General features: G+C 41.5%; 1 protein-coding gene across 1 annotated transcript in view; it reads right to left on the reverse strand.

Annotated features, from left to right (window-relative positions):
* Positions 1-27,481, reverse strand: part of PLCE1 (phospholipase C epsilon 1) — a 249,379-nt gene that overhangs the window by 106,911 nt on the left and 114,987 nt on the right. Inside the window, exon 3 of the mRNA XM_045568895.1 lies at positions 20,866-21,182. Coding sequence (XP_045424851.1) covers positions 20,866-21,182 — 317 coding nt within the window. The remainder of the gene's footprint in view (positions 1-20,865; positions 21,183-27,481) is intronic.

A 27,481-nucleotide genomic window follows, 5' to 3' on the forward strand; every position in this document is an offset into this window, starting at 1 on the left:
ATATTTTCATATGTCTTTAAAAAATTTTTTTGGCTGGGCGCGGTGGCTCACGCCTGTAATCCTAGCACTCTGGAAGGCCAAGGCGGGAGGATCACTCGAGGTCAGGAGTTCGAGACCAGCCTGAGCAAGAGCAAGACCCTGTCTCTACTAAGAAATAGAAAGAAATGATCTGGACAGCTAAAAATATATATAGAAAAAAATTAGCCAGGCATGGTGGCACATGCCTGTAGCCCCAGCTACTCGGGAGGCTGAGGCAGGAGGATCGCTTGAGCTCAGGAGTTTGAGGTTGCTGTGAGCTAGGCTGACACCACGGCACTCTAGCCTGTGCAACAGAGTGAGAATCTGCCTCAAAAAAAAATTTTTTTTAAATTTTTTCTATGATTTCAAAATATTATGAGGGTACAAATGTTTTTGGTTACATAGATTGCTTTTGTTATGCTTGAATTAGGATTATAAATGTGCCCATCACCCAGATAGTGTTCATTAAACCAATTAGGTAGGTTTTTGCCTATTCCCTCCTGCCCACTCCCCACTGCTTGATTTCCACTGAGTTTTACTTGCCTCTGTGCACATGTGTGCTCATTGGTTAGTTCCAATTTAATAGCAAGTACATGTGTTATCTGTTTTTCCATTCTTGAGATACTTCACTTATGATGATGGTCTCCAGTTCCATCCAAATTGTTGCAAAAGGCCTTAATTCACCCTTCTTCATGCCTGAGTAGTATTCCATAGTATATATATGCCACATTTTGTTAATCCACCCATGAATTGATGGGCACTTGGGTTGATTCCACATCTTTGCAATTGTGAATTGTGCTGCAATAAACATTAGAGTGCAGTTGCCTTTTTGATGAAATGACTTCTTTTCCTTTGGGTAAATACTCAGTAGTGGGATCGCTGGATCAAATGTTAGGTCTACTTTTAGTTCTTTGAGGAATCTCCATACTGTTTTCTATACATGTTGTACTAATTTGAAGTCCTACCAACAGTGTGTAAGCGTTCCTTTCTCTCTGCATACACACCAGTATCTATCATTTTTGGACTTTTTAATAAAAGCAATTCTAACTAGGGTAAGGTGATATCTCATTGTGGTTCTAAGTTGCATTTCCATGATGATTGGTGACATTGAGCATTTTTCAAGTGTATTGGCCATTTGTCTATCTTCTTTTGAAAAGATTCTGTTCATGTCTTTTGCCCACTATTTAATGGGGTTGTTTTTTTTTCTTGTTGACTTGCTTGAGTTCTTGGTAGATTCTAGTTATTAGCCCTTTATCAGATGTATAACTTGTGAATATTTTTTCCCATTCTGTAGGTTGTCTATTTGCTCTGTTGATTATTTCCTTAGCTGTAAAGAAGCTTTTTAGTTTAATCACGTCCCATATATTTATTTTTGTTGTTGCTGTGATTGGCATTGTAGTCTTCTTCATAAATTCTTTGCCTAGACCAATACCTAGAAGAGTTTTTACAACATTTTCTTCTAGCATTCTAGTGGTTTCATCCCTTACATTTAAGTCTTTTATCTATCTTGAATTAATTTTTGTGAGTGGTGAGAGATAGGGGTCCTGTTTCATTTTTCTGTGTGTGGCTATCCAATTCACCCACCACCATTTATTGAATATGGCTTCTTTTCTTGAATTTATTGAGATATGTTTTGTGGCCTAAGACATGATCAATCTTGGAGAATGTTCCATGTGCTGATGAAAAGAATGCATATTTAGTAGTTTGGGGGTATCTGTAAATGTCTGTTAGGCCCATTTGTTCTAGAGTCCCATTTAAGTCCAGTGTTTCTTTATTTATTTTCTGCTTGTGTAATCTGTCCAGTTCTGTTAGTGAGGTGTCCATAGCAATTATGATGCTGTTGTTTATCTTTTTGCTTAGATCTAGTAGGGCTTGCTTTATGAATCTGGGCACTCCTGTATTAGGTGCATAAATATTTAGAATTGTTATGTTTTCTTGTTGAATTGCTCCCTTTACCATTATATAATGACCATCTTTGTCTTTCTTTACTATTATTGATTTAAAGTCAATTTTATCTGATAGGAGAATGGCTATAGCTGCTTTCTTTTGGTTTCCATTTGCATGGAATAGTTTCAGGAAATGAATTAAAAATTCACTAACAAGATTGACATATTAAGAAAAACCAAACAGAACTTCTGGAAATGAAAAATTTATTTAAGGAAATACAAAACACAGTGGAAAGTTTTAAGAATAGACTAGACCAGGCCAAAGAAAGAATCTCAGAACTTGAAGACAACTCTTTAGAATTAAATCAGTCAGTCAAAAATAGAGAACAGAGAATTAAGAGGAATGAACAAAGCTTATATGAAATGTGGAATTATGTAAAATGGCCAAATGTAAGAATCATAGGCATCCATAAGAGTGAAGAAGAAAATGCACAAGGGCTGGAAAACCTATTTGAGGGAATAATTGAAGAAAACTTTCCTGGTCTTGCTAGAGATTTAGACATCCAGGTATGAGAAGCTCAATGAACACCTGAGAGATTGATTCATTGCAAAGAGACAATCGCCAAGACACGTAGTCATCAGACTGGCCAAAGTCAACATGAAGGAAGAACTCCTGTGAGCTGTGAGATGAAAACATCAAGTAACTTACAAAGGAAAACCCATCAGGCTAACTGCAGACTTCTCAACTGAGACCTTGCAAGTCAGAAGGGATTGGGGCCCCATCTTCAGTCTTCTAAAACAGAACTTCCAGCCTAGAATTTTGTATCCTGAAAAACTATGTTTCATATATGAAGGAAAAATAAAGACTTTTCCAGACAAGCAAACACTGAGGGAATTTGTCAAGACCAGAAATGCCCTGCAGGAAATACTCAGAACAGCATTATACATTGGTCAGCTCAATGGACACCCACCGGTATAAAACCACCCCAAAACTAAAGCTCAGATCTCAAATAAAATGATAGCTCAAGAGGTAAAACAAGGCAATAAGGTACTGCCCAATAAGGATGAACAGAATAGTATCCCACATATCAATTCTACCAATCAACGTGAATGGTTTGAATGTCCCACTCAAGAGACTTAGGCTGGGGAAGTGGATGAAAAAATAAAACCCAAGTATCTGCTGTCTCCAGGAAACACATCTAACCAACAAGGTAACCATACAGACTCAAGGTAAAGGGATGGAAAAAATATTTCTGTTTGCAACCACCTTTAAAACACACTAAACATTAGTTCATTCTGAAGTTAAGGAGATAACTTTTGGCTTGTCTGTTTCTCACACCTTTTAGGTTTTTAACATGGAAAAAAGTAAATTTCAAATTTGAAGAATGTTGAAATTAGTGCTTTGTCAGTTCCCTAGCCTTGTCACCCTCACCATAGTGGGGCATATCAGACAGCCAGTCCTCTTCACTGCTGCACAGTCACGCTAAATGCCTTACCCTGGGGACACTGCCTGGTCAGGCCTGCATTTATTCCTCCCATAGCACGTCACACTGTCTGTTGTGCTGACTTCATTCCTGTTGAATTCTGTCACATGGGGTCTTTTTTCTTTAGAGAGCTGGTTCACACTTGATGATTTACATCTTGGTCATTTATGTGTTTCTGTGAAAAGTTCCAAAACTGGAGCCAAGACAAACTCCAAAATCAATCTAAGGCAAAACTTTCTAGATGTTTTAGATTTGTTGTAACTCATCTTGCCAAGATGTAGGGGAAAAGAAATGAAACATCTAGTTGTTTTACATATAAGTGGTCATGGTCATTACCATCATAAACAGCAGCATTTCTTACTTGGGAATAGCACTTTACAGTTCACAAAGCACTTCTGCTATGTCGTTTCACTTCTGTTTCTACCTTCACAACCATCCTGAGAGAGTGGTAGGGCAGGGACTGCTGTCCCATTTACAGATGAAGAAACTGAAGTTTATGACAAGTGTTGGTGAGGATACGGAGTGACTGAAACTCTCACATGTTATTGCTGTGAATGCCAAATGATATAGCCACTCTGCACAGCACTTTACAAAAGAGTGTAGTATTTACCCGAGAGATATTCACCTGCTTGAGAATGTTTTTAGTGGCTTAATTCATCATTGCAAAAAAGCTGGAAATAATCTAAATGTCCTTCAACTGGTAAATGCATAAATAAAGTATAATAGATCCATACAATGGAATATTATGCAGAACAAATTATTGACATGTGCAGTAACATTGATGAATTTCCAATGCATCATGCTAAAAGCAAAAAGCCAGGCTCCTACGGTGAGGTTACATTTATACTACATTCCAGAAAAGGCAAAAGGATAAAGGGGAAAGTCAGATCAGTGATGCCCAGAGGTTTGAGGTCAGGGGAGGAATGACTACAAAGGGGGAATACAGAACTTTTGGAACAAGAGAAACATTCTTTATCTTGATTGTGGCGGTGATTATACAATTGTATGCATTTATCAAAACTCAAGCTGAATGCCAAAAACGGTGAATTTTACTGTATACAAATTATACTTCAATCTAAAAAGGAAAGAAGATAATTGAAAAGGGAAGGGTGAAGAGCAAGGTTCATAGAAGCTAAGTTACCTACTAAGCAACTTGTTCATAGTCGCCAAGTAAAACCAGGAATTGAGCCCAGGTCTACCTTCAAGTCCAGAGTTTTTTCAGCTGAGAATGAACACATGTCTAGAAAACCACTGATTTTCTCTCTTCCCTGTTTATACACACAATCCCGGATAGAGTGGGAATCGCTTCTCGGCCTTTTGGCCAAGATCAAATGTAGTATCCAGATAGAGTGGGAATCCTAAGTGCTGATACTTCTCCTCTTGTTCATACTTGGAAGCAGAGCTCTCACTTTTCCTACCTAGGACACACATACGTGCTCAAGGACTTAGAAGGACAACAGTCAGCCTATGAAGAATGAGACTATATCTTAGTGTCACATTTCATCATCAGAAATGTTGCCAGAAGGGATTTGAACAGAGGTTTCTCTAAAGAAGATATACAAAATTAGCCATTTAGGGAAATCAAATCAAAACCACAATGAGACATCACTTTGTATCTACTAGGGTGGCTATAATCAAAAAGACAGAGACTAGCAAGTATTGATAAGGATGTGGAGAAATCAGAGCCCTCATACATTGCTCGTGGGGATGTAAAATGGCGAAGCCACTTTGGAACACAGTTTGTCAATTCCGCACAATGCTGAACACTGAGTTATCGTATGATCCAGCAATTCTACTCCTAGGTATATACCCAGGAGAAATGAAAGCCTATGTTCACACAAAAACTTTTACTTAAATGTCCATAACAGCATTATTCATAATAGCCCAAAAGTGTAAGCAATCCGAATGTCCATCAACTGATAAAGTATGGAATATGCACATGATGAAATATTATTCAGCATAAAATAAATGAAGCACTGATTCACGCTACAACATTGGTGAACCCTGAAAACATTATGCTCGGTGAAAGAAGCCTGACACAAAGGTCACATATTGTATGATTCCATTTAAGTGAAATATCGAGAATAGGCAAATTCATAAGGATATAAAAGACATGAGTATTTTCCAGGGACTGGGGTTAAGGGGGGAATGAGTAATGACTGCTAATAGATATGTAGTTTCTTTTTGGGGTGATGAACATATTCTAAAATTGATTATAGTGATGGTTACATAGCTCTGTGAATATACAACAAGAAAACCCCATTGAACCGTATACTTTAAATGTATATATTGTAAGGTATGTGAATTAATCTCAATAAAGCTGTTACAAAAATCAAACTAAAAAACAGACAAAACAAAAAGGAAGTGTTGTTGGAGGTAGACAAAGCACAGGGGGCAGGGAGATTGGGTTTTCTGGGCTGGGGAGTCCCACCTCATTATACCTAAGCGGGGCCTTTTCTCTCTAATCCTCTCACATGAAGGCGGGCTATAGATTCTCCCCTCCCACCCCAAGAGCTTTCCCCTCACTCTTAGCTAGGGGTGCAGTTTATCAGGAGCTGCCGTTTTGTGCACTAGGTGGACGGTGCCTTCTGGAATTGTGCAGTCTTTGCCACTTCCTGCAGAAAGCCACAGTGAGTCACCCACGCTGACAGATGTGAAACAGGCATGAAGGGGTTAATGGGGGAGAAAACAGGACAGGTCCATTAGGAGACAAGCCTCGAATGCGGTTAAAATGCCTGCACACTACTTGGTCAGCACTAAGGAGCTAAAAAATTAAGAGCAGAAGGTACCTCTTAGTATTGCCACAGGGACAAAAAAATGAAAGTGAAAATCAAATGAATGAGTGTAGCTGTTTGTTACTAGTTGTCACATAACTCCCTAAGAAAATGATGGCAAAACTATTAGCCAAAATAGGAAATTTAGTTCTTTGTAGATTTTTATTAGCAGAATATCTGGTTCTTTCATTGGCACAGATAACAAATAGTCACTTGTATTTGACGACCCAATAGGTATCTTGCGTTGTTTGGAGTAAGAATAGTAACTACGTTTCTCTGTCTAGCTTGAAATTCCACTGGAATCGTGTTACACTTTAAAACAGTGTGAAGTAAACATTTTTTTACTATTACGAGGTGTTAATAAAGAAATCACTGTAAGATGCAATAAAAACACTTGCTTTTTACAAAAGACAATTTCATGCCACACTTTCTGTGGATTTAGTGTGCTTATCTCATCCATTGGTTGGTGACCAAGCTGTTGAGCGCCCAGCAGGGAAGCCCGCCTTGTGTTTATGTGACAGTAGAGAGAATTAGCTTCAACTTACTTGCAGAAGTGGGTTTCAGAGGAAGGAATTTGACAAAGTTGTTAAACCTAGTGGAGGCAGGAGAGGAAAGCTGGGCTGGTTATGTATCTGAGACTGTCATTTTGAAATTCGTTTTGGCCCCCAGAGTATAAATACACTTCAGTATTTTTGTTAGGATTGCCAGAAAATCAGCAAGTGCTCACTTTCTTTTGCCAACAAAAGCATGACTCTCCGTGCAAAAATTTTCTGCACATTTATAAACAAGAACATTCAGAAAATCCCCTCTTGCTGAGAGATATGACAACAGATATATTTAACTGTGCGGTAAAATAAAGCAGATACTGAGAATACCATTGGGTTCATCAAGCACAGGAAAAGCTTTTATGTCTCCCTTCTGCATCAAACTTACACATGTCTTTCTATTGCAAAAAAACACCTTTCCTGCACTGTGCTGGTCTGATGAACCATCATTCGGGTTCTCACCTTTGCTTGCTGTCAGTCTTCTCCACCAGGAATTTCCTAACCCATTATCTACATTTTCTCACCATGGCACCCGAGTTTCCAACCCTGCAGACTATTACGTTGGCGTCTCCAAGTCATCCATGACCTCTTACCCAAATCTCAGGCAAAACTTTCCTTCCTCACAGAATCTTCCAGCTGAAAAAAGACCACCGGAAGATCTCGATCAGGAGTTGGCAAACTTTTTCTGTAAAGGTTCAGATGATAAATATTTGCAGCTTCGTGAGCCATTTGATCTTTGCTGCAACTACTCAGCCCTGCCATTGTAGCATAAAAACAGCCACAGACAATGCATAAACAAATGAGCATGCTTATGCTCCAATAATATTTTATTTATGGACACTGAAACTTGAACTTCATACGATTTTCACCTATCACAAAATATTATTCTTCTTTTGATTTTTAAAAATTGTTTGAAAATATAAAAGCCACTCTTAGCTCATCGGATGTGCAAAAACAGGTGGTGGGATGGATTTGGTTGGACCTAGGTCAACCTCTCAACCAAAACCAGGAGTTTCTTCCCAGCTTTGCAACCAGCCAGCCGGGCTCTGTGCAAAATTTCTCCAGCTATAAAAAAGCTCATTAATTCAGAAGGCAGCCTATTCTAGGGCAGATGAAATGACTGGACCTAGCTCTTCCTGCAAAAGACAAAAACAATAACTCAATTTCAACTTCATGGCAACCCTTCAAATGCTGAAATGCACCTATCCTGACCATCTTAGAAGTCTCCCAACTAGGCAAAACAGTCCAAGTTTTTTTAAACTGCTATTGTACAACATGTTTTTGTTTGTTTGTTGCAGGGGTGTGTGTGTCCTCTCTGTTCAGGTCTGTAGAAATTCTTCTGCAAATGTCGACCCAGGATGCAAACACTTCAGGTGCACCCAGTCTAGGGGAGAAGTGAATAACGCTGTGTCATTCCACAATCTGTTTGCCATTCTGAACTCTTGGTGCACTTCTCAACTTCCTTGGCTCAGGATAATGTGATACTCATATTTGAAATTCTTCCCTATCGGTCTTTCATCACCCGTACTGCCTGATTCTCTGATGATGCTCACATTCTCCTTCTCACTGGATCCTTTTTTTTGGAGACAAGATCTTGTTCTATTGCCCAGGCTAGAGTGCAGTGGCATCATCATAGCTCACTGCAGCCTCCAACTCCTGGGCTCAAGTGATCCTCCTGCCTCAGCCTCCTGAGTAGCTGGCACCATGCCCAGCTAATTTTTCTATTCTTTTATAGAGATGGGGTCTCGCTATTGCTCAGGCTGGTCTCAAACTCCTAGCCTCAAGTGATCCTCCCACCTTGGCCTCCCAGAGTGATAGGATTACAGGCATGAGCCACCACACTGGCCTGGATCCTATTAATATCTGCCATGACAATGGATGTTACCCAGGCTTGATCCTCGAAGCTTCTCACTCACACCTGATGTCTTAGAAAACAGATGAATTCTCATGGCTCACTCATCCCTTCTATAGGGATTATTCCAAAACTGTACCTGCAGCCCCTCCTAGTACATGAGCTGCAGCCTCCTACCTGCAGGCATCCACTTAAAGATAGTACTTTACTCTCACCCTAAAACCTGCATGTGCCAAACTGGATATTGCCTCACAAGATGATGACAACGATGATGATGATAATAGCAATAATAACAGAAATAGCAATTAACATTTGCTGAGCACCTACTATGTGCTAGGCACTACCTGAGCTAAGGATTCATTACCTTACTAAACCTTTACAACAACCTATGAGAAAACTACTTTTAGTTCTCTTTTACAGTTGAGGAAATAGGCTGAGAGAAATAATCTGGCCAAACTCCCTGCTAATAAGCAACAGGGTCAGCATTGTCTGAACCAGAGCACATGCTCTTGGCCATTCACTCATTCAACTCACCTTGGAAATATCCAGCCCCCACCGGCCTGGAGGCCCATGGGTGGTGGGGGAAGGCTGGCATATATGTCAACTCTCAGGTAATTTAAGTATTTCACATGTGTATGTTCTGTTTCTCAACATTGTTTTTTCTTTGGTTGTTTTCAAGAGCAGTTTGTTCTGCAAAACTGGAGAAAGATCAGGAAAATAAAGTTCCACGTCGAATACATTTGAGAAATGCTGGTGAATTAAAAAGCTCTTTATGGCTGGGCTCCTTGAACCTTCAGTATGCTAATGTGCTTCACAAGGGAGAAAAGAGCTGCAAAGAGATTTCTGAAACCTACTGGACCACAAATATTTGTTCCCTTTTCTCCTGCACATGTTAAGAAACGAGGGTTCTGCAGAGCAACTTTTAGGAAAAGCTACCCTAGTCGTGTCTATCAAAATGCTATGCAGGCAGCAGGAGTGAAAGGCAGCAGTGATGGAAGGGAGGCACCAGGACGTGGAGTCAGAATGACAGGTTGGAGTCCCAGAGCCACACGCAGAGTGATGTATTATATAAAAATTAAATGTGATAATACATGTAAAGGGCTCTGTTTATGTACAGAGGCATGGTCTTAATGAATGTGCACATTAGTGGATAAATGGTATAAATCTAAGCATACTTTAAAATTTGCCCCCAAGATTGGCTGTTGGTTTCTACAGGTAAAAGTTAAGAAAACATATTTTATACAGCAACAGAGAGCATCTTAGAAAGTATTGGATTGAAGGACTATAAATATATAGATTTTTAGTCTCTCTGCTTCTAGGCAGTATTTATTGCATTTATACATTTGATTGACCCAAATACAAGACTATTTTACTTTTCATTGAAGAGAATATTTTACAGATTACAAAATGACTCATAACACGGTAAGACAACTTTAATATGAATGAAGGTTCCTGGGGGTGAGAGAGGTGTGGTTTAGGGGAACTGGGGCCTCACGGTAGCCGTGGGTACCGAGGGAAAGGGGAAGGGGGACAGAGAATAGGAGACAGGGGTGTGGCGGCTGGAAATATCAACAAACTTCTTGGCTGCATTTCTGTCCAGGGCCAGTCCTGCATGTTTTCTGCCCTAATGATTTACACACAATTTTAGTGTCTGTATAACTTTTAAAGTATGAGGTGTGATGAAAAGGAATGAAACTTGTGTTCGCGTGAGGCTTACGGAATCTGAATCATGGGATTAAGATCTCACCTTGTAAGTCCATGTGGCCAGGCCCGTGTGTGCCAGGGCAGGACAGACCCAGAGCCCATCACTCACAGCATCTGTCCTGCTTTGACTTGCGGCTGAATCCTCATCCTTTCCCTGCTCCTTCTCTGGCTCTTGAAGAACGTGTGGCCACGCTGCTTAGGGAGGCTGAGGCACGAAGGCCCAGATCCACCTCCTCCCCAACTACAGTTTCCTAAAGCGTATTCTGGAATAGGTAGGCACCGAACCCTCAGACACTCAATCCCCAAGTATTTTTGTGAAATGCTGCATTTTGAGAGAGTCCCCATGTATGTTAACATAATAAATAACATGAAAAGTCCTGCAGTGAAAAAACAACTTATTTATCATTGTTTGCCCAACATGTGCCTTATGTGTTAGACCCTGGGGCACTATTTTTCCACGGAATGAATACTGACACCCCAGAGAACTCGTGTTGGGAGACACTGCCCTGGTCTCACTTGATTACTTCTAAAATCCCTCAAATTAGCATTTTATGCACCCCCCCCACACACTTTTTTTCTTTAGAGATAGAGTCTTGAGTCTCCCTCTGTCACTCAGGCCAGAGTTCTGGAGTGCAGTGGCACGATCATAGCTCACTGCAACCTCGAACTCCTGGGCTCAAGTGATCCTCCTGCCTCAGCCTCCCAAGTAGCTGGGACTACAGGTGTGCGCCAGCACACCTGGCTAATTTTTATATTTTTTATTTTTTGTAGAGACAGGTCTCACTATGTTGCCCAGGCTGGCCTCAAGCAATCCTCCCACCTCGGCCTCCCAGAATGCTGGGATTACAGGTGTGAGCCACTGTACCCAGTGCTCCCCCATTTCTTTAATCATGGTATTTGCCATGACAAATATCTATTTTGTAACTAGATGCAGTATTATATGTACAGTAATATATCAGAGAGTTTGGACTTTGGAGTCACAAAAGCCTGAGTTTCATCTTGGCTTAGATACTTTCTAGCTATGTGATGTTGGGCAAATGATGTAGCCTTTCTCAATCTCGGTTTCCTTATTTGTAAAATAAAACTACGATTCCCACCTTTCAGGGTTGTGTGAAAACTAAATGAGATTAGGTATGTAAAGTGTCTGACACAGTACCCAGTGCAAGGCACAGAATGAACAGCAGCTCCATCATTAATCTCTCCATCATCACCATCATATAAACAAATGGAAGAAAAATTAGACATCCTCAAGTTGTTAATTGCCAAACTAAATCTTTTCTTTCCTTTTGATAGGATAATTTGACTTGCATATCAACTATATGTCTTGGTTTTAGGAAGTGATTTCACAGAGTATCTCAAGTTATGCCTAGAGACAAAATGGAGAAGCACTTGTTGGATGATTGTAGAGTTAAGGAGAATCACATCTAGCTTAGAAATACTTTGTAAAGACGGGATTAATGGTTCAAGGCCAAACTAATGAACAGTCTCTAGTGATGTGCCATAAGGCTTTCTATTCATTCCTATTTGGTTTGACATTTTTACCAACAATTTGAATAAATATACATGAGACATATTTATAAAACCTGAATATGAAAAAAATCAGAGGTGGTAGTTAATTACATAGCTGAATTAAAATTCAAAATTATTTTGATAGGCTTGAATGCCCCAAATTGAAATTTAATAGACTTAAACATAAAATATTATACTTGTGTGAGAAAACAACAAACAAAACAAACTATGCACAAAGAAAAGACGAGCTTGATGGCTGTTTGTATGCTAAAAGTCTAGGGTTTTAGTTGACCATAAGCTGGGCTAATAATTGGACGCAGCTGATAGAAAAAAAGTAATCAATTTATCAGGCATTAAGAGCAGGAGAAAGATTCAACTCTCACGGCACGCAGTCTCTGTCTCTCATTAGGCATGAATCACACTAGTTACCATTTATTGAGAAGCTATCCTATTCTCAGTGATGTTATGTACATTATCTTGAATGTCTCCATAACCACGTGAAGTTGGTAAAATTGTCCCATTTTATAGATGAGAAATAAGAAGCTGAAATGGGATAAAATTATCCCATTTTATAGATGAGAAACACGAAGCAGGTAAGTGCCCGGGGTCCCATAGTAAGTGGCAGAACCCCGGGCTCATACCCAGACTTAATGATAGAATCATTCTCTTTCCCTTAACCATGGTTCTCACACAATAGTTAATGCTTGGCATTCCTTTTTCCCTCCATGTGTACCTTTATTCAATGTCTTGTCTTTTTGTCTTGTATTAGATTGTAATTCCTTGAACAAAGGACCATGTCTTATTTTTCTTTGTATTCCTAACAGCACCTATTTCAATGAATAATTATGTATACCAATTAGCATTATTCATTAAATGCTAATTTATTGAGCATCTCCCATATAGTTGTCACAATGCAAAGAACCAAAGATATAGCAATGAACAAGTCAGAAAAGTTTTTAGTCTAAGGAGATAGGAAAAAAATAAAACAAACAAGTCAATGGCTTCCCTGACTTTTGGGCTAAGACATGACCAAGAGGTCTCAGACAGGGGGAACGGCAACTTTGGAGGCTATGTGGAGAGAACTAGCTCGGTGTGTCCAGGGAAGAGAATGCAGGTCTGCGTGGCTGCGGTGGGTGGCTGGAGAGGTAGGCAGGAGCAAAATCATGCAGGGTCTAGTCATTCTGGATTTTATTTCAGGTGCAAAGGGAAGCCACTAGGGGCTCTCAGCAGGGAAGATAAAAGATCCCTTTGGCTGCTGGGTAGAGAATGGATTATAGGGTATGTCAGCATGAAGCAGGACTGGAGGTGAGTGCAATGGTGGCTGGCTCCAACCTGGCTTAGCAGGTGAAGTGCTAAGGAGTGGGCCAATTCAGGGTGTGGTTTGTAAGTGGAGCAAACGGGCTTGCTGGTGGTTTAGATTTTGGGGATTTAGGGAAAGCAGGTAAACCAAGGATGACTCCTAGGTTGTTGGCCTGAGCACCAGGGTTGATATTGAGGTTGCTGAGATGGGGAGGTTGGCTGTGTGGGGTGAGTGGAGAATATACCAGTGGTACGTGAACTAGGGAGAGAGAAGTCAACAGGTCTATTTTGGCCATAGCTGAGATGCCTTTTAGACATGACGATTAATAGAATGTAAGCTCTGTGAGGCAGGGGCTTTGTCTGTCTTGAGCTGTGCTGTATCCCCAGTGCACAAAACAGTAGTTAGTACATAGGTGTAACCCCAAGTCTTGTTGAATGAAAAAAGCCAAGGGGAGGCATTGAGAATACAGTTGGATTTATGAATGTTTAAATCTTTTGGGCAAATGCAGATCCTCAGCAAAGCATAAATACATTCCTCCTTGGTTCTTACATGGGAAGCAAAGACCTCTAAGATTTCAAAGAGCGGAATTAAACATCCTAATAGGGTCAGTTAATGCAGTTCTGGAAAGAGGCTCAGTCTCTAAGCTTACCTGGTTTTTCCCAGCGTTCAGGGTCATTTAAGTGATCTGACAGTAAAGAACATGGGCGTTAGGAGCTGCTGCACTGCTTCTGGGTCAAGTTCACTATTTCTACTAATAATAATACTGCTCAAATATGTCAAAATTCTTATTTGTCTATTTGTTAATTTCCACTGGATCCATTATTGTTTCTTCCAGTCTCAGGATTGAGGTGTTAATTGATGCCTGCTTTAAACAGAATAAAACAGGCCTCCAGTAGGTCAGTGGGTTTGCTGATTATCTTTCTGGGCTGCTCAAATCCTAGAGTCATGATGTGAGCTTTTAGAAGGAGAGCTAAGAGAATTAAGACAGCCTATCATGGTAACAAAATAGTTAGAATATTAAAGGTTTAAAACCAAGTCCTCCACTGTAGTACTGTGACCAAAAAATGAAAAAAAAAATACAGAAAGAAGGAAGAAAGAAGAAAGAATTAAAAGAAGGGAAAGAAGAAAACAAAGGGAGGGAGGGTAAACATACCACATTTATTTAATTAACTTTGAACAATTTTCAGTTGTCTGCACTAACGGATGACCTCAAACCTCGTGTCCTCAGACGGCGGAAGGGCAAGCAGCGGAATGCTGTGTGAAGCCTCTTTTATAAGGACCTTAATACCATTCATGAGAGAGGGGCCCTCATGGCCTAATCACCTCTTAAAGACCACACCTCTTGCCATTATCACATTGGCCACACCTGAATTTGGGAGGGGGCCACATTTAAACCCCACCTGTTAGAGTAAGAGAACCAAGTTCAAGAAAAACGTCTCCTTCAGCTTTTGGTGCAAGAGCAAGAACACCAAGTAGATGAGCTGAAAACACTGGCTCTGGAAGCCAGGACACCTGGGTTCAAATCCAAGCTCTGAGACCACAGATCCTTTGCTGAGTCTCTCTGTACCTCAGTTTTCTCATCTGTTAAGTGGGGGTCATCGTAATAGTAATAATGAAATTATTGTCATTAGTTATTCTGAAAAGGCAGTTATTTTAGTGTTTTTTGCTAACTAACATCGAGCCATTGCTGTGTCTTTGGCCTCTGTTTAGGGCTTTACACCTGTTATCTCTCATACAAAGCATTTGAGGTAGGTAGTCACTCTACCCATGTAAAGATGAGGGAGTATATGGTTGACTTGAGGTTACACAGCTAGGGATGGGGGATCAGCCTGGTGGGGCAGCCTGATGCCAGGGCTGCACCGGAGTGATGACGCACTGTCATGCCCCTCCTGTCTCTCAGCCCCGCCATTCACTGAGTGCTACTGTGGGTGGGGACGGTCCTGTGGGTGCTGATTGCCAGGAACCTTGAAACCTGATTTGCCACCGATCAGCTCCAGGACAGATGCACCACCTACAAATAACCTTCTGCTTAGAAAGCTGCCCTGCAAAGCTGAGTGTGGTTTATTTGCCTACTGTATTTTTCAGTCCAGAAATTTCTAGAGTAAAATATCTGTTACCCCAGAAATGTGCACTGAAATGTCCCCAGGAAAGAATTCAACATCTGCTCTCAGAGATGTGCTTCCAGAGAAGTGTGCTTTGTCAAGGAGAAATTTGGTCTTCCAAAGTGAGCTGAAATTTCCCTCCTCCCCAGGGGGCTTTATCAGCAATTTACCCCTTGAGTGTTAAGATTTGAGGAAGAAAGTTTGTATCACAGCCCTGAGCAGATGATTTGCTTGGCTCTCTGCTTTTATAAAAGGGGGGGGGAGCTTTGACAGAAACTTTTCTTAACATGGTTGAATATACAAATTCAAAACGATATTTTTTCTAAAGCATTTCAAGTGAAGGCACATCATGGACATGAGGACACCGCCCGGCCCCAGGTCATTATCACAAGTCATGCTTTCTGCTCACTGTGCTGAAAAGGTCTTTCCTTCGCTATGACCAGACAGACTTTTAGATGCTGGAATCTGCCAAAGTGACTGTCATCACTTATGAAGTATACATAAGGGATTCCAGCTTAAAGTACCTAGGTGAACAGCTCTTCTCTGGCCAGATGGTTTATTTATTCTTACTATTCTGTCCCAGGGAGTTAAGCTGCACCTTGACATTCTTAGAGGAGGTGGCCTTCAAACTGTTGAATCAACATCTGGTGAAACCTACCAGATGGAAGGAACAAGCGACAACTGAGTGTCACTTTGGGCTGCCCAAGTTTGTGAGGCTGAGGGAAGCCGGTTGATGAATGCTCAGACAGGGGGGGTGGGGAAAAGACACCAGGGGCACATAGCCAGGTGGAAGCCCTGCAGAGGCTGCTGAGGTCCCAGTGTAGCTGTGGGCCTCAATCCAGGCTCATGACCTGCCCTTGGAGCAGCTGGTCCCAAAGGAGAGCCCAGATGAATGGTCTTGCCAAGAACCACCTGACAAGCAAAAATTGCCCTCTGAGGACATAGGAAAAAGTGAACCTGCTAAGGTCCCTTGAAAATTACTTCCCAGCCAGAGATATCAAATGTCTGTTAAACAAAAGAGTGCCTGGCAGTGGTGTGGACAGCGACAGGTCATAGAGTCACAAGTTGACTTGGGTGACAGATCCTGAGGACCAGCTATGGATGCAGACCATGAAGAGCTCCAACCCCAAGATCATCCCTGGATGAACAACATGATGAGAGCAGAGGCTGTATTGAGGAGGCAGGAGGTCTGAGAACCAATGACTCAGAACTGTGATTCCAGAATCCTCCCCGCTCACTCTACGTTTTACCACGGTGCTTCTCAAGAAGAAGGGGAGAGATGCACCTCAACCTCTATCTGCCTCTCATCTCTTCTCTGCTGCGTGTGCTAAAGTGCATAATGTCTTTGGTAAATGATCTACAATAAATGCCTTTCAGTCTCTCCTGGAAAAGATAAACAGCTTGGGAATTTATTCTAAGAGGAATTTTAAAAAGTAAGATCAAAAGGAATGTGGGCTAGAGGTACAAGGAGGAAGAAAAAGGGGGGGGGGGGAAAGAACAATATCATTTCTGAATGTCAAAACAAGAGACTTTGTGGGTGGCCAGGCAGTGAGGCTGCTCACCCTGAGAAGAGAGAGAGAACACTGGCTGGGAGACCCATCTCTCAAACCAAGCGATCCTGATCCACAGATCCTGACTACCACCTGCTTGACGACTGACTCCTTGCACATGCCTCTGGTTTTTTTCAAGGATAAAGAGAAACTACCTTTAAGAAGCTTCTCTAATGCACACCACAACCTAGTAGGGCTGGAGAAGGAGGAATGGGGAGAAACATTGCCTTCTAAGCCACAATCCAAACTGATTTTAAATGATTTATCTCCTGGCCTTCTTTAATGTAAGCTAAACCTTTTCAGTTATGTCATGGTCATACTTTGAATTGCATTTTAACCATACTTTCCTAAGAACAAACATTATGCAACATTGCCCGACAGGCATCAGGAATTTTCTTCCCTTTCCCCACGCTACAGTTAAGTCATTGTGCAGAGAGCTGTTAGAATACGGAAACTTCTAGTTCATAAGCATGTTCTGCTGGCAATCAGGAACAAGCTGCCTCCCTAAACCATGAGTGTTGCTCATGACAAAAACTGTTTGATTGTTCTCTTGTTGGGACTGTCTTCTCCTCCCTGTGATCATCCCCTTCTATCCCTTCCATCCCTCAAAGCCCAGTCCCAAACTCCAGAGCTCAGCAGAATAAGCTCTGCTCACCCACCTGGACACCTTAGCCCACACTGTTGGTGCCAATCACACTGCACTTACTTTCTGCCTTTTTGGTAGTTATTTGTGTCCATGCCTGGTAGCTTCTGGCAGCTGCAGGCTGTTATTTACTTTCCTTAGTACATACCCACCACAGTGCCCTGCTTCTGTGAAGTGCTGAATAAATGTTAACTGAATGACTGAATGCACGAATAAATAAATGCATTCACTTCTCCCTTAAGTGACTTGCACTCCTGCAGTGGAGCCAACGTTCTCTTTCTCGTCTTTAAGGTCCTGTACTGTTCCAAGGAATACACATCTTCCTTTCACTGAGAAAAGTGCATTTATTTTGTGTATGCAATTTTTACAGAACCAAACTATGGATTAATAATGTTGTCAACTTTCATCATATATTGGTCATTTCTTATTTTTTAAAACTATGTTCGGCACCAGTGGAAAAGAGAAAAAAAGGCTAGAGCATAATAGTTGTTCAACGACCATGTCTGGAGTGAATGAATGAAAGAATGATGGAGTGATGGCAGAAGTCTAGATAACAGGAAACTGAGTAAAAATAGAAACAGAAAGGAGTAGAAAAAGCATAGATGCACAGAAGATTTAGAAAAGTAGAAACAGACAGAGGGAAGAGGGAGAAGAGACCCAAGGCTAATTAAATTCTAAATTTGCAATTTTGGTTTTACTGCAAACTTGAACTTGATAATTTAATAAGTAGAGAGGCAGTTGGGTGAGAAGAGATAGATTTTGAACACAGATAGCTCTGGATTCTGATACTAGCTACTGTGTGACCTTGGATAAATGACTCAACCTCTCTGAGCTCATTGCTTTTTTTTTTTTTAACTTTTTATTTTGAAGTAATTTTAGATTTACAGGAAAGTTGCCAAAAACAGGGCAAAAAGTTCCCGTATACCCTTCACCCAGCTTTCCCTAATGTTAACATCTTTCATAATCATAGTACAATTGTCAAAACCAGGAAATTAACATCAATACAGTAATACTAACTGAACTACAAACCTTATTGGAGTTTCCCCGGTTTTTCCATCAATGTCTTTTTTCTAGTCTAGGATCCAATAGGATCCTACCTTGCAATTTAGTCATCATGTCTCCTTGTCTCCTCTAGTCTTTGACAGCTCCTCAGTTTTTTCTTACCTTTCATGACCTTGACACTTTCGAAGAGTAGAATGTCCTTCGATTTGGGGTCGCCTGATTTTTTTTCATTATTAGATTTAGGTTATGCATTTTTGGCAAGAATACCATAGAGATGAAGTCATGCCCTTCTCAGGGCATCATATGAGGAGGTGCACATTGATACATCTTGTTAACCCTGATCACTTGGTTAAGGCAGTGTCTACTGGGTTTCTGCATTGTTCTATTTTTCCTTTGTAATTAATAACTATCTTATGGTGAGAACGCTTTGCGATTATGCAAATATGCTATTTCTCATCATACTTATTTTGCCCAATAATTTTCGAATTCATCAGTGGTTCTTGCCTGCAACAGTTACTACTGTGGTGTTCTAATGATGATTTTCTATTTCCCTCATTTCTTCTATGTTTATTAATTGGAATTCTTCTGTAAGTAGAGCTGTACCTACCCCTTACCCCACCACATTGATTTATTTATATCAGTATGGACTGAAAAAATGTTTATTTTACTCTATGGGTCATAATCCAACACTATCATTATTCATTTTGTTGTCTAAGCTTCACTTTCTTCATCTGTAGGACAGGGATAATAACAACTGTCATAAGGATTAAATGGGATTTAAAAATGTGAAAATGTCCAGTCCAAAGCACCTATTAAATAAATGCAAGCTCCTTTCCTTGCTTTTCTTTACAATATGTAAAGCCATGCTAGTTTGGAGGCAAGGCCATTTTAAATAGGTGAAAATGTGAATTTAATAATTCTCTTTTGATATGATGCAACTTTTCTACCTTAAGGTATATAAAGCAACTAGAATTTAGCTATCCTAATATTGCCCAGTGCAGATCATTTGGGACCTGCCTAGAATGACTATATAAGACTGATTTTTAATCAGTATACCCATAATTTGTATGAAAATAGATGCTCGAGAATACTTGAAAACAGACTGTTCTCTTAAGTAGTTTAAGTGTTTTCCCAGAAATTTTGTTTATGTTCTCAAGTTGCTTAGCTAAACTATTTTCAGAGATAGTCCAAAGCATGCTTCAACCCAGCTGTGGGTCATATCATCACTAACTCTGAATTAGTGAAATCACTGCTGCATCTTTGATTCCCAAGGTTATGGCAGTGAATGGAAGAAATCCAAGTTTAATTTAAAATTAGATTTTACAAGTTCTTGTAATTCACTTTGAAGTTCAGGTTAAATCAAAAAAAGAAAAAAGACAAGAATAGGGTCGTAAGGATATAAGAGTTAAGTAGATCTGGATGTTTAGAATAATTCATGAAATACAGTAAAATCACTTAAGTTACTGGAACTTTCATTTTCCACTCCATTTTTATCAGTAGGGAAAATCAAGAACATCAGGAGATTTATTTTACAAAACAACTTTGGGACAGTGAGGTTTGCAAGCTCTCACGTGGACTCCCAGAGATTCAGTCTTACTTGGTTTGGGGTAGGACTAGGAATCTTTGGTTTTGACAGGCACCCTACCCCACCCTCCAACACGATCCTGTTGCAGGTGAAATGCAAGATACAGCAGTGGTTCAAAACCCACTCTGGGGGCCTATGTGAATTAGAATCTCACAATTGCCACCTACCACTTATGCAACCTTAGGCAAATGACTTCATCTCTGTGTACCTCTGTTTCTCATTGGTAAGATGGGGCTAATGACAGTATCTGTCTCCTAAGGTTGTTGTGAGGAGCAGATAAGTGGTACATGTTAAATGGTTAGCACAACAGTGCTGGTGGATGCCAGCTATTCCTGTGGATAACAGATTTCTCTTTGAGGAATGCTGCTGCTCAGGGCATGTCCGGACAGAACTGCTTGAGCTCAGCCTCTAATGCTTTCTGCATTCACTGGGCCTTATCATGGTCACGGACATTCACAACCACCATGAGGGTCTTGATGGGCAAGCTATGGAGGCTGCAAAGTGAGCTGCTAGCTGGGTGGGCTAGATGAATGTGGCCAGGGATGCTGTTGTCAAAACTCAAAACAGAGACATCCAGTGTTAAAAGCACCTCTGGGAACAAGGGTGTGGGCTGGGGAGGGCAACTGGGCATCGAAAGTTTGGTTGTCCAAAGGGAGAAGGATTGGCGGACTTGGTGATGATATGGAGTAGAGATAAGATCAATTAGACTTAAGGGCAGGTTGAGGTGCAGCGAGGGGGGAGGACAATGTGGCGTCTGACTCATTGCCTGGAAAGAAAAACAGCCATCATGGAACTGGCAAGACAGAGAGGTGGATGAGATATTGGCAACAGACAAACCGAAAAGGAGGAATATGATTAAAAATCACTTACTGGCCATTCAAATATCAAGACGTCCAAAAGTGGTTTCTTACCTCATTAAATCTCATCACAAGATCTTCAAGGGCATTGTGCTCTCCATTCTGAGCAGTAAGGATTGATGCTGAGATGGACGCTTTGAGGCAGGGCAGGGACCTCTGGCATTCCGGAGTGCCCAAGTTCTGGGTTAAGAAGCAAAGGTAATCCACCGGCAGGACCCTCCGGTAAATATTCTGCTCCTGCTCTGTCAGGATGCTGGCGACTTCCTCTGGGAACTGGATGAGGGGCTGCAGGTCAATCAGTTCCTTGCTGATCCCAGCTGAACTTGAAGGGAGGGTGTTGGAATTGGCCATAGAGGTGCCTGGTTGGCGCTCTGAAATAAAGCAACAAAAGTCACGGTGACACCAAGGTTGGTATCTTCTACAGCAGATATTTACTCGAGAGCCATTCAAAATCTGGTAGGTTCCTTAACCAAATCCTTTGCTTGGTTAATAGTTCTATACTATCCTTCTTGATATGGAGACCTTTCTGATAGCTGTCCTGTCTTTCTGCCTCCCAGTGAGGTGGGGCAGGGGAGGAGCTTGGTTTTCCATTTTCAGAAGCAGTGTTAATCTAGCACGTCCTTGCCCAGTCAGTTCCCTATGACGCTTTGTAGAGTACCTTGTGCTTCCTTGTCCTCCTTTGCTAACCATCAGAGTGAAAAGAAATGAGGGTGGATGTGGGCATAGCCAACTGAAAGGGAAGAGGACAGAGGTGGTGGGGTGGTGAAGCACACATTCAGGGACCTGGGGACCCAGGAACCCACTGCACACAAGGTTTCAAAATATCATGGTATGCTCTGCCAGCCCTCCACCTTCAAAGACTTTGATGTCACTGAGATCTCTCTGGGGGAGTTTGCAAGAACAGAACTATCTATAAAAGTTAGGAAGGAACAGGTAATAAGGAGATGTATCTAAATAAATAAATCTTACTCCCTGGTACACAGCTGGTAGCAAGAAGTTAGCAGCCGGATGTAGGAGAGAAGGTGGCAGAGGCATGAGATAGGAGTACCAAAGGGAGGGATTCCTGGGCTCAAAATAATCCCCTTAATTAGAGATGCCATTCTCTTTATTTTGACACCCTCCCAAGCTGCCTCCCAATTTCCTGCCTATAACTCATTGTCTTCCTTTGAGACACTTGTCATCCAGCCTGGACTCTGGACAACAGCAAAGTTCATAAGGATGCCTTCCTTAACATCCATATGTCAGTATTCCATGACTTTTTTTTTTTTTTTTATTTCAGCTCATCATGGGGGTACATAAGTTCAGGTCATATACATTGTCCATGTCCCGCCCATCCCCCCGAGTCAGAGTCCCAAGCGCGTCCGTTCTCATTCTCCAGACAGTGCGCCTGGCACTCATCATGTAGTCATACCTCCATCCCCTCCCCCCCCACCTCCCCGGGTCTGCACCTTCAAGCATGACCATTCCCCAGAGGGTGTGCAACGCACTCGCCATGACTCTTTTTTAATCTCCATTGTAGAAAATTTTGGAATTATCATCTCCTCTGTCCTCAGCAAACTTCTAGTGCCTTGACATTGGTCTGGTGCCGTGGTCAGCACTTTACCATGGCACCCACCAGCTAAAGATTCTCTCACGAGTCTCCCTGACTTCCCACCACATGCACTTGCCAGTCCTCAACCCAGGCAAACTCAACCATCCATTCATTTCCTCAGCTTCTGGGCCGCTATATAATGACACCAACAATTATGCTACTGAGTGATGGGGCTATTGCTAATTCCTGTTATCTAACTTCAGCTAGGCCCTCAGGGCGGCTTTAAACTTGACATGAAGTTATACAACTCACCCATCCTCTTTTCCTTGGCAGTGTAGTTTTCCTATTCTTCTCACACTTCCAAATCCACTTTTGCCTTCCTCACAGTTGTTTCCATTGTTTCTTAACTTAGAAACAATTGAGGCCATGTGCCAGGAACTCCCTCAATTCAAATGCCTTGTATTTCTCCCACCTTGTCCTTCTTCTCCAAGAATGGCATGTGCCTCCTCCTCTCCAAGGCCCACCTAGGTTTGTGATTAAATCTACTCTTGTCTCCTCCAGAACTTGCATCGGTGGTTGTCTCCACCTTCAATCCCCTTTTCCTACTGACTTATTTGCCTAACCAAATGTTTGGTTTCCTTTATCTTCAAAAACAAACAAATAGGGCTCCCCTTCTCCTTTACACTGCAAATCCTCACTACCATCCACTTTAGTACGTGCCTTCTCTGCAGGGTAGACCCCAGAGCCTGGCCCCTTCCTCTGTAAGTGCGGTGACTATATCTTCAGATCGAAAAACCAAGCCACTGGATCTGTCCAAATTAACAAAAACACAGAAAAATGGAAACCAGGTCCATCCTGGGAGATTCTAGTTCTTTGATCACAGCATCTCTGTGGATGGTCTGGGCTTTGATGTTCTCCGCTCAACTCATCCCCTCCTAAGGAACCCCACCGCCTTTGGAGGATAGGCCAGGGAAAGCTCTGGGTGCTATTTGCTACTTAATTGAGTTGTTCCCCTTTTGGAGGAATGCTCTCAGTGACAATCTTAAAAGTATTGTTAAGAGAAAGCTTTAAAGTTTGAACAACATTGCTCTCCAGTGATGCGATTCTAGACTTATCTTAAACATGTTCCAGGCAAAACTTTCTGTTTCATCTCCCTGTAAAATCCACAGTGTCCAAATGATCACTTCTCTTTGATTGTGAAAGGCAAGAGATTAAGAAAGGAGTTGATTCTACACATTTTAATCCATCTTTTGGACCAAACTCCCAAAAATCTACTGCAGCAAAAAAGCGGGGACTACCAGATCATATTTGGTTCTTTCTAAGCTCATACTTGAAAAAATATAAAAATCAGGCAGATGCTCAAATCCAGTCTACGTGGCCTCATTCTCCAACTTTCTGAAAAGTTTAGACAGTAACTAGATTTCCTGAAAATTGAGTCAGAATGTGGCCTGATGACAGAAGCAGACTATAGTTTTTAGATATTTATGATGTATCTAGATATATCCACTGAGACTTTATACATAGTGGAGTTAGCCACATATAGGTACTCTCCTCAGAAATAACCAACTCTAAGACATGATCTCAAACTACAGCACTCTTCAGAGGACATAAAAGTAACTCCCAAATCTTATGCAACAGCCACTTCCCTAATATGTAAGAGAAGAGATAATGTAATTATATGTAAATAATGTAAGATAATATACTGGGAACTGCAATATATCCTGATATATAAATCATGTGCTATTGCAATGAATGACAAGTCTAGTGATTGGTGGGAAACAGCAATAAAGGAGACCTAAAAAAATTAAATAAAATAAGAAAAATAAACCTATTCAGTGTAACCCTAATAAATCTAGTGGCCCCATGTGTCTCAGTATGAGCATGACATCACACTCAAAGGAAACACAAATCTAATGCAAGAAACCTGGAAACATAATGTAGACCTTTCATGCAGGTTTCCGTAAAGCAGTATTACTCAGGGATTTTGTATCATGCACCACAAAGAAGCATCCTAGAAGTCTTCTTGGGACAGAATCTTCTGTCCCCCAAGTTCAGCTGTTAAAAATACTTCCCACTGTCTCTTGCCCTTGCTGAGCTTTCCTTATTATCTCCTCTCTCCTCTTCACATGCCACATTGTCCCAGTGCTCAGCCATAGATCACCCCAAGGCCTTCCTCTCTGCAACATGGGCTACTCCACGACGGATTGAAGACCTAGTAGTTCTATGACCCCGATCTTTATTCATCATCCCTGCAGCAAAGTTTGTAAAGCCCACTGGACACCATAGTTTTTCTCCTGTGAAAGCATTTTAAGAAATAAAATTATCCACCTCACTTATAGTCACTGTTTGCTCTCAGCCGCATGGTTTCAATAGTTATTCTACAGCAGAACAGGGCTATCTCTCTGGATACTGTTACAGCCTAGAAATATTTGCCATGAAACATAGTAACTTCAAATTCTGATTCCCTGCTCAAATAAAAGCTTCCTGTACAAAGTGCTTTATATGGATTCATTCAGGAGATAGACAGTGTTGTTATCCATATTTTATTCATGAGAGAACTATTCATGATCACATAAGGTCACATAAGTACTAAGTCGGAGAGCTGAGATTGCAGCAGCATCTATTTGACTCCAGAGCTCATGTTCCCGGTCACTTGGCATCTTGCCACACTGGCATTCTGGTTTATAGATGCATCTCAAGTAGTTTTACTTAGAATAAATCAATTCCTATGCTAGTTTACTTGGAGTGATCTGATAAAATGACCTCTTTAAACTGCAAAGGTAAGGATTTGACCCAGAGGACAGACCTTCCTTGGTCAGCCTGGAACTATCGTTTCAACCACGTCGTTACAACGACATGATGGTGTAGCACACAGAAACTCACCAGTGCCCTCTCCTTTCCTTCCCATCAGTATTTAAATCAGGATCCTCCAAAGTGTATGACACTGAATTTATGCAAAGCATGGTGCCTTGGTTAATAACGTAGGGAAATACTGGGTTAAACAGGCTTTTTTTTTTTTTCTTTTTTAACTGCAGGACTTCTCGAAGCCTTTGATAATCGCCATGAAAGAAATGTAATATCATAGCACATAGTGGCCCCTCTCAACCTTGTTGTCTGTCTCTGTATCATTTACGTGGGAATTACAGTCTCTTCAAAATGTTTCCCATCACACTTGGCACTTCTCTGTGGGGGAAATGGGGCCTGAGGAGTTTGTGAGATCGGTGGTTCCAAGAAGGGCTTCGGCCTCCACGTTGCTGGAATCCTGTGTAAGGATCTAAGGTGAGAGACCTGTGGCTTACTTAGGGAACTGTAAGTTATTCCCCACTGTCGAAACCTACATTAAGACAGAGGAAGCATCACTGCAGAAAACCAGAAAGGAAGCTTTATTTTCTGTACGGCACTAGAGAAAGGGGCGGCTCATGAAGAACAAAGGATGATGGGAGGATCAAAATATATATGCATCCTAGAGTTTTGATCTGGGGTGGATCTAGGCATCACCCCACCTCGAGTGAGGAGAATCCCAGGCCAAGTCTTTGTTTGAGGGACGTTGCTCTGAGAAGCTTGAGCACCCGCACCAGCCCTCCTGCCACCTCAACAACCTCTCCTTCCTTCCCTCCCTCCCTCCCCTTCTTCCCTCCTTCCTGGTGATCGCCAGCCCCTGACCGTGTCTATAAGCTGCCATTCCCAGAGGCTGTCCATGAATAGTGTAGCCCAGAAATACCCAGGCAGGGCCAAGGGATAAACCTCTAAACTCCGTGAGCATTTCTTCTTAATAATTGTTTCACCTAATGCCCTGGGGTACAGTGCCTTTGGGCAACCCCTCCCCCAGGGTTACTATTTTTTTTAAAAAAATGCTTGTTCAGATCCTGATCCCACCCAAGAGCCTTGGGCTTGGACTGCAGTCCAGCAAAACTTGCCACTTTCCATTTATTTCTCTTTTTGCTTTTGGTCATTATCAAAAGTAAAAGCATTTGGTCTTTCTTGCTATGCTTCATACGAAAATCTAGAGTTTACAAAATTATCTCACATAATCTCTGCCTAATGTGAGACAGTCATGACAGGTAGGAATTGCTAATCTTATTTTTTTTATGAAGCTAGAGTTAAGTTGTTACGTGACTTGCCCAAGAATCCAGCTTGTGCGTGGTCAGCCCTAGAATTGGCAAAAGCTGAGAGAACCTGAAGATTCTGGCTCCTGGCCCAGTACCCTGCATTACCCCAAGCTGAGCCTGAGTTATTTTGGGCATGCTCAGTGTCCAGGAGCCGGCCTTATTAGCTGCTGATGCATCTAAATGGGTTTAAGAAACTCTAAGAAGGAATTCCTTCATTCATTTATTGAGTGCCTACTATGTGCCAGGCTTTGTTTCAGGCTACACTGATGCTGAGATTTAGTGAACAAAAACAGATCCCTGTTCATATAGAACATCGTAGGAGAGGACACAATAAACAACAAACATAACAAATGAGTCATGATGCATATTGGAAGGTGATAAAAGTGCTATACTGAAAATCAGAGGGGGGCTCCAGAATGTGGGTGGGGAAGGTGTACTGTTACATAGCACATATTTAATTTCAACTAGAATGTTGTGATTTCCTCAAGTTTTTCTGCAAAAGTGGTCAAAATTTTACCCTCCAGGATGCTCTTGGCTTGTTCATCCTAATCCTCTTCTAGCATCTCAACAATAGCCAATAACACAGCCCCTTGCTCCCCACCATTTACTAGCATTAAGTAATGCATTTAATTCTCACAAAGAGCCCTATAAGGTGGGTATGATATCCCCTTTCCATAGATGATAAAACAGAGGTTAGAGTAGTTAAGCAATTTGCCTAAAGACACTCTGCTACTAAGAGATGGAGCTGGAATTTAAATCCAACTCTGACTCCAAAAATCTATTATACTCAGCATTGAGGGATCTTCTGCAGAGGAGATGCATTGCCCTGATTTCCCCAAGTCATTCTCTCTCTCTCTCTCTCTCTCTCTCTCTCTCTCTCTCTCACACACACACACACACACACACACACACACACACACACGCACACACACACACACACACACACAGAGCTCTTTTCGCTTCTGGGTAGGGCGTGAAATTGAAGAATTAGACAGGATTATACTTCATAGGAATCTGACTTTAGAAGGCA

The sequence above is a fragment of the Lemur catta genome, chromosome 14, assembly GCF_020740605.2.
Source record: "Lemur catta isolate mLemCat1 chromosome 14, mLemCat1.pri, whole genome shotgun sequence".
NCBI classification, from domain to species: Eukaryota; Metazoa; Chordata; class Mammalia; order Primates; family Lemuridae; genus Lemur; species Lemur catta.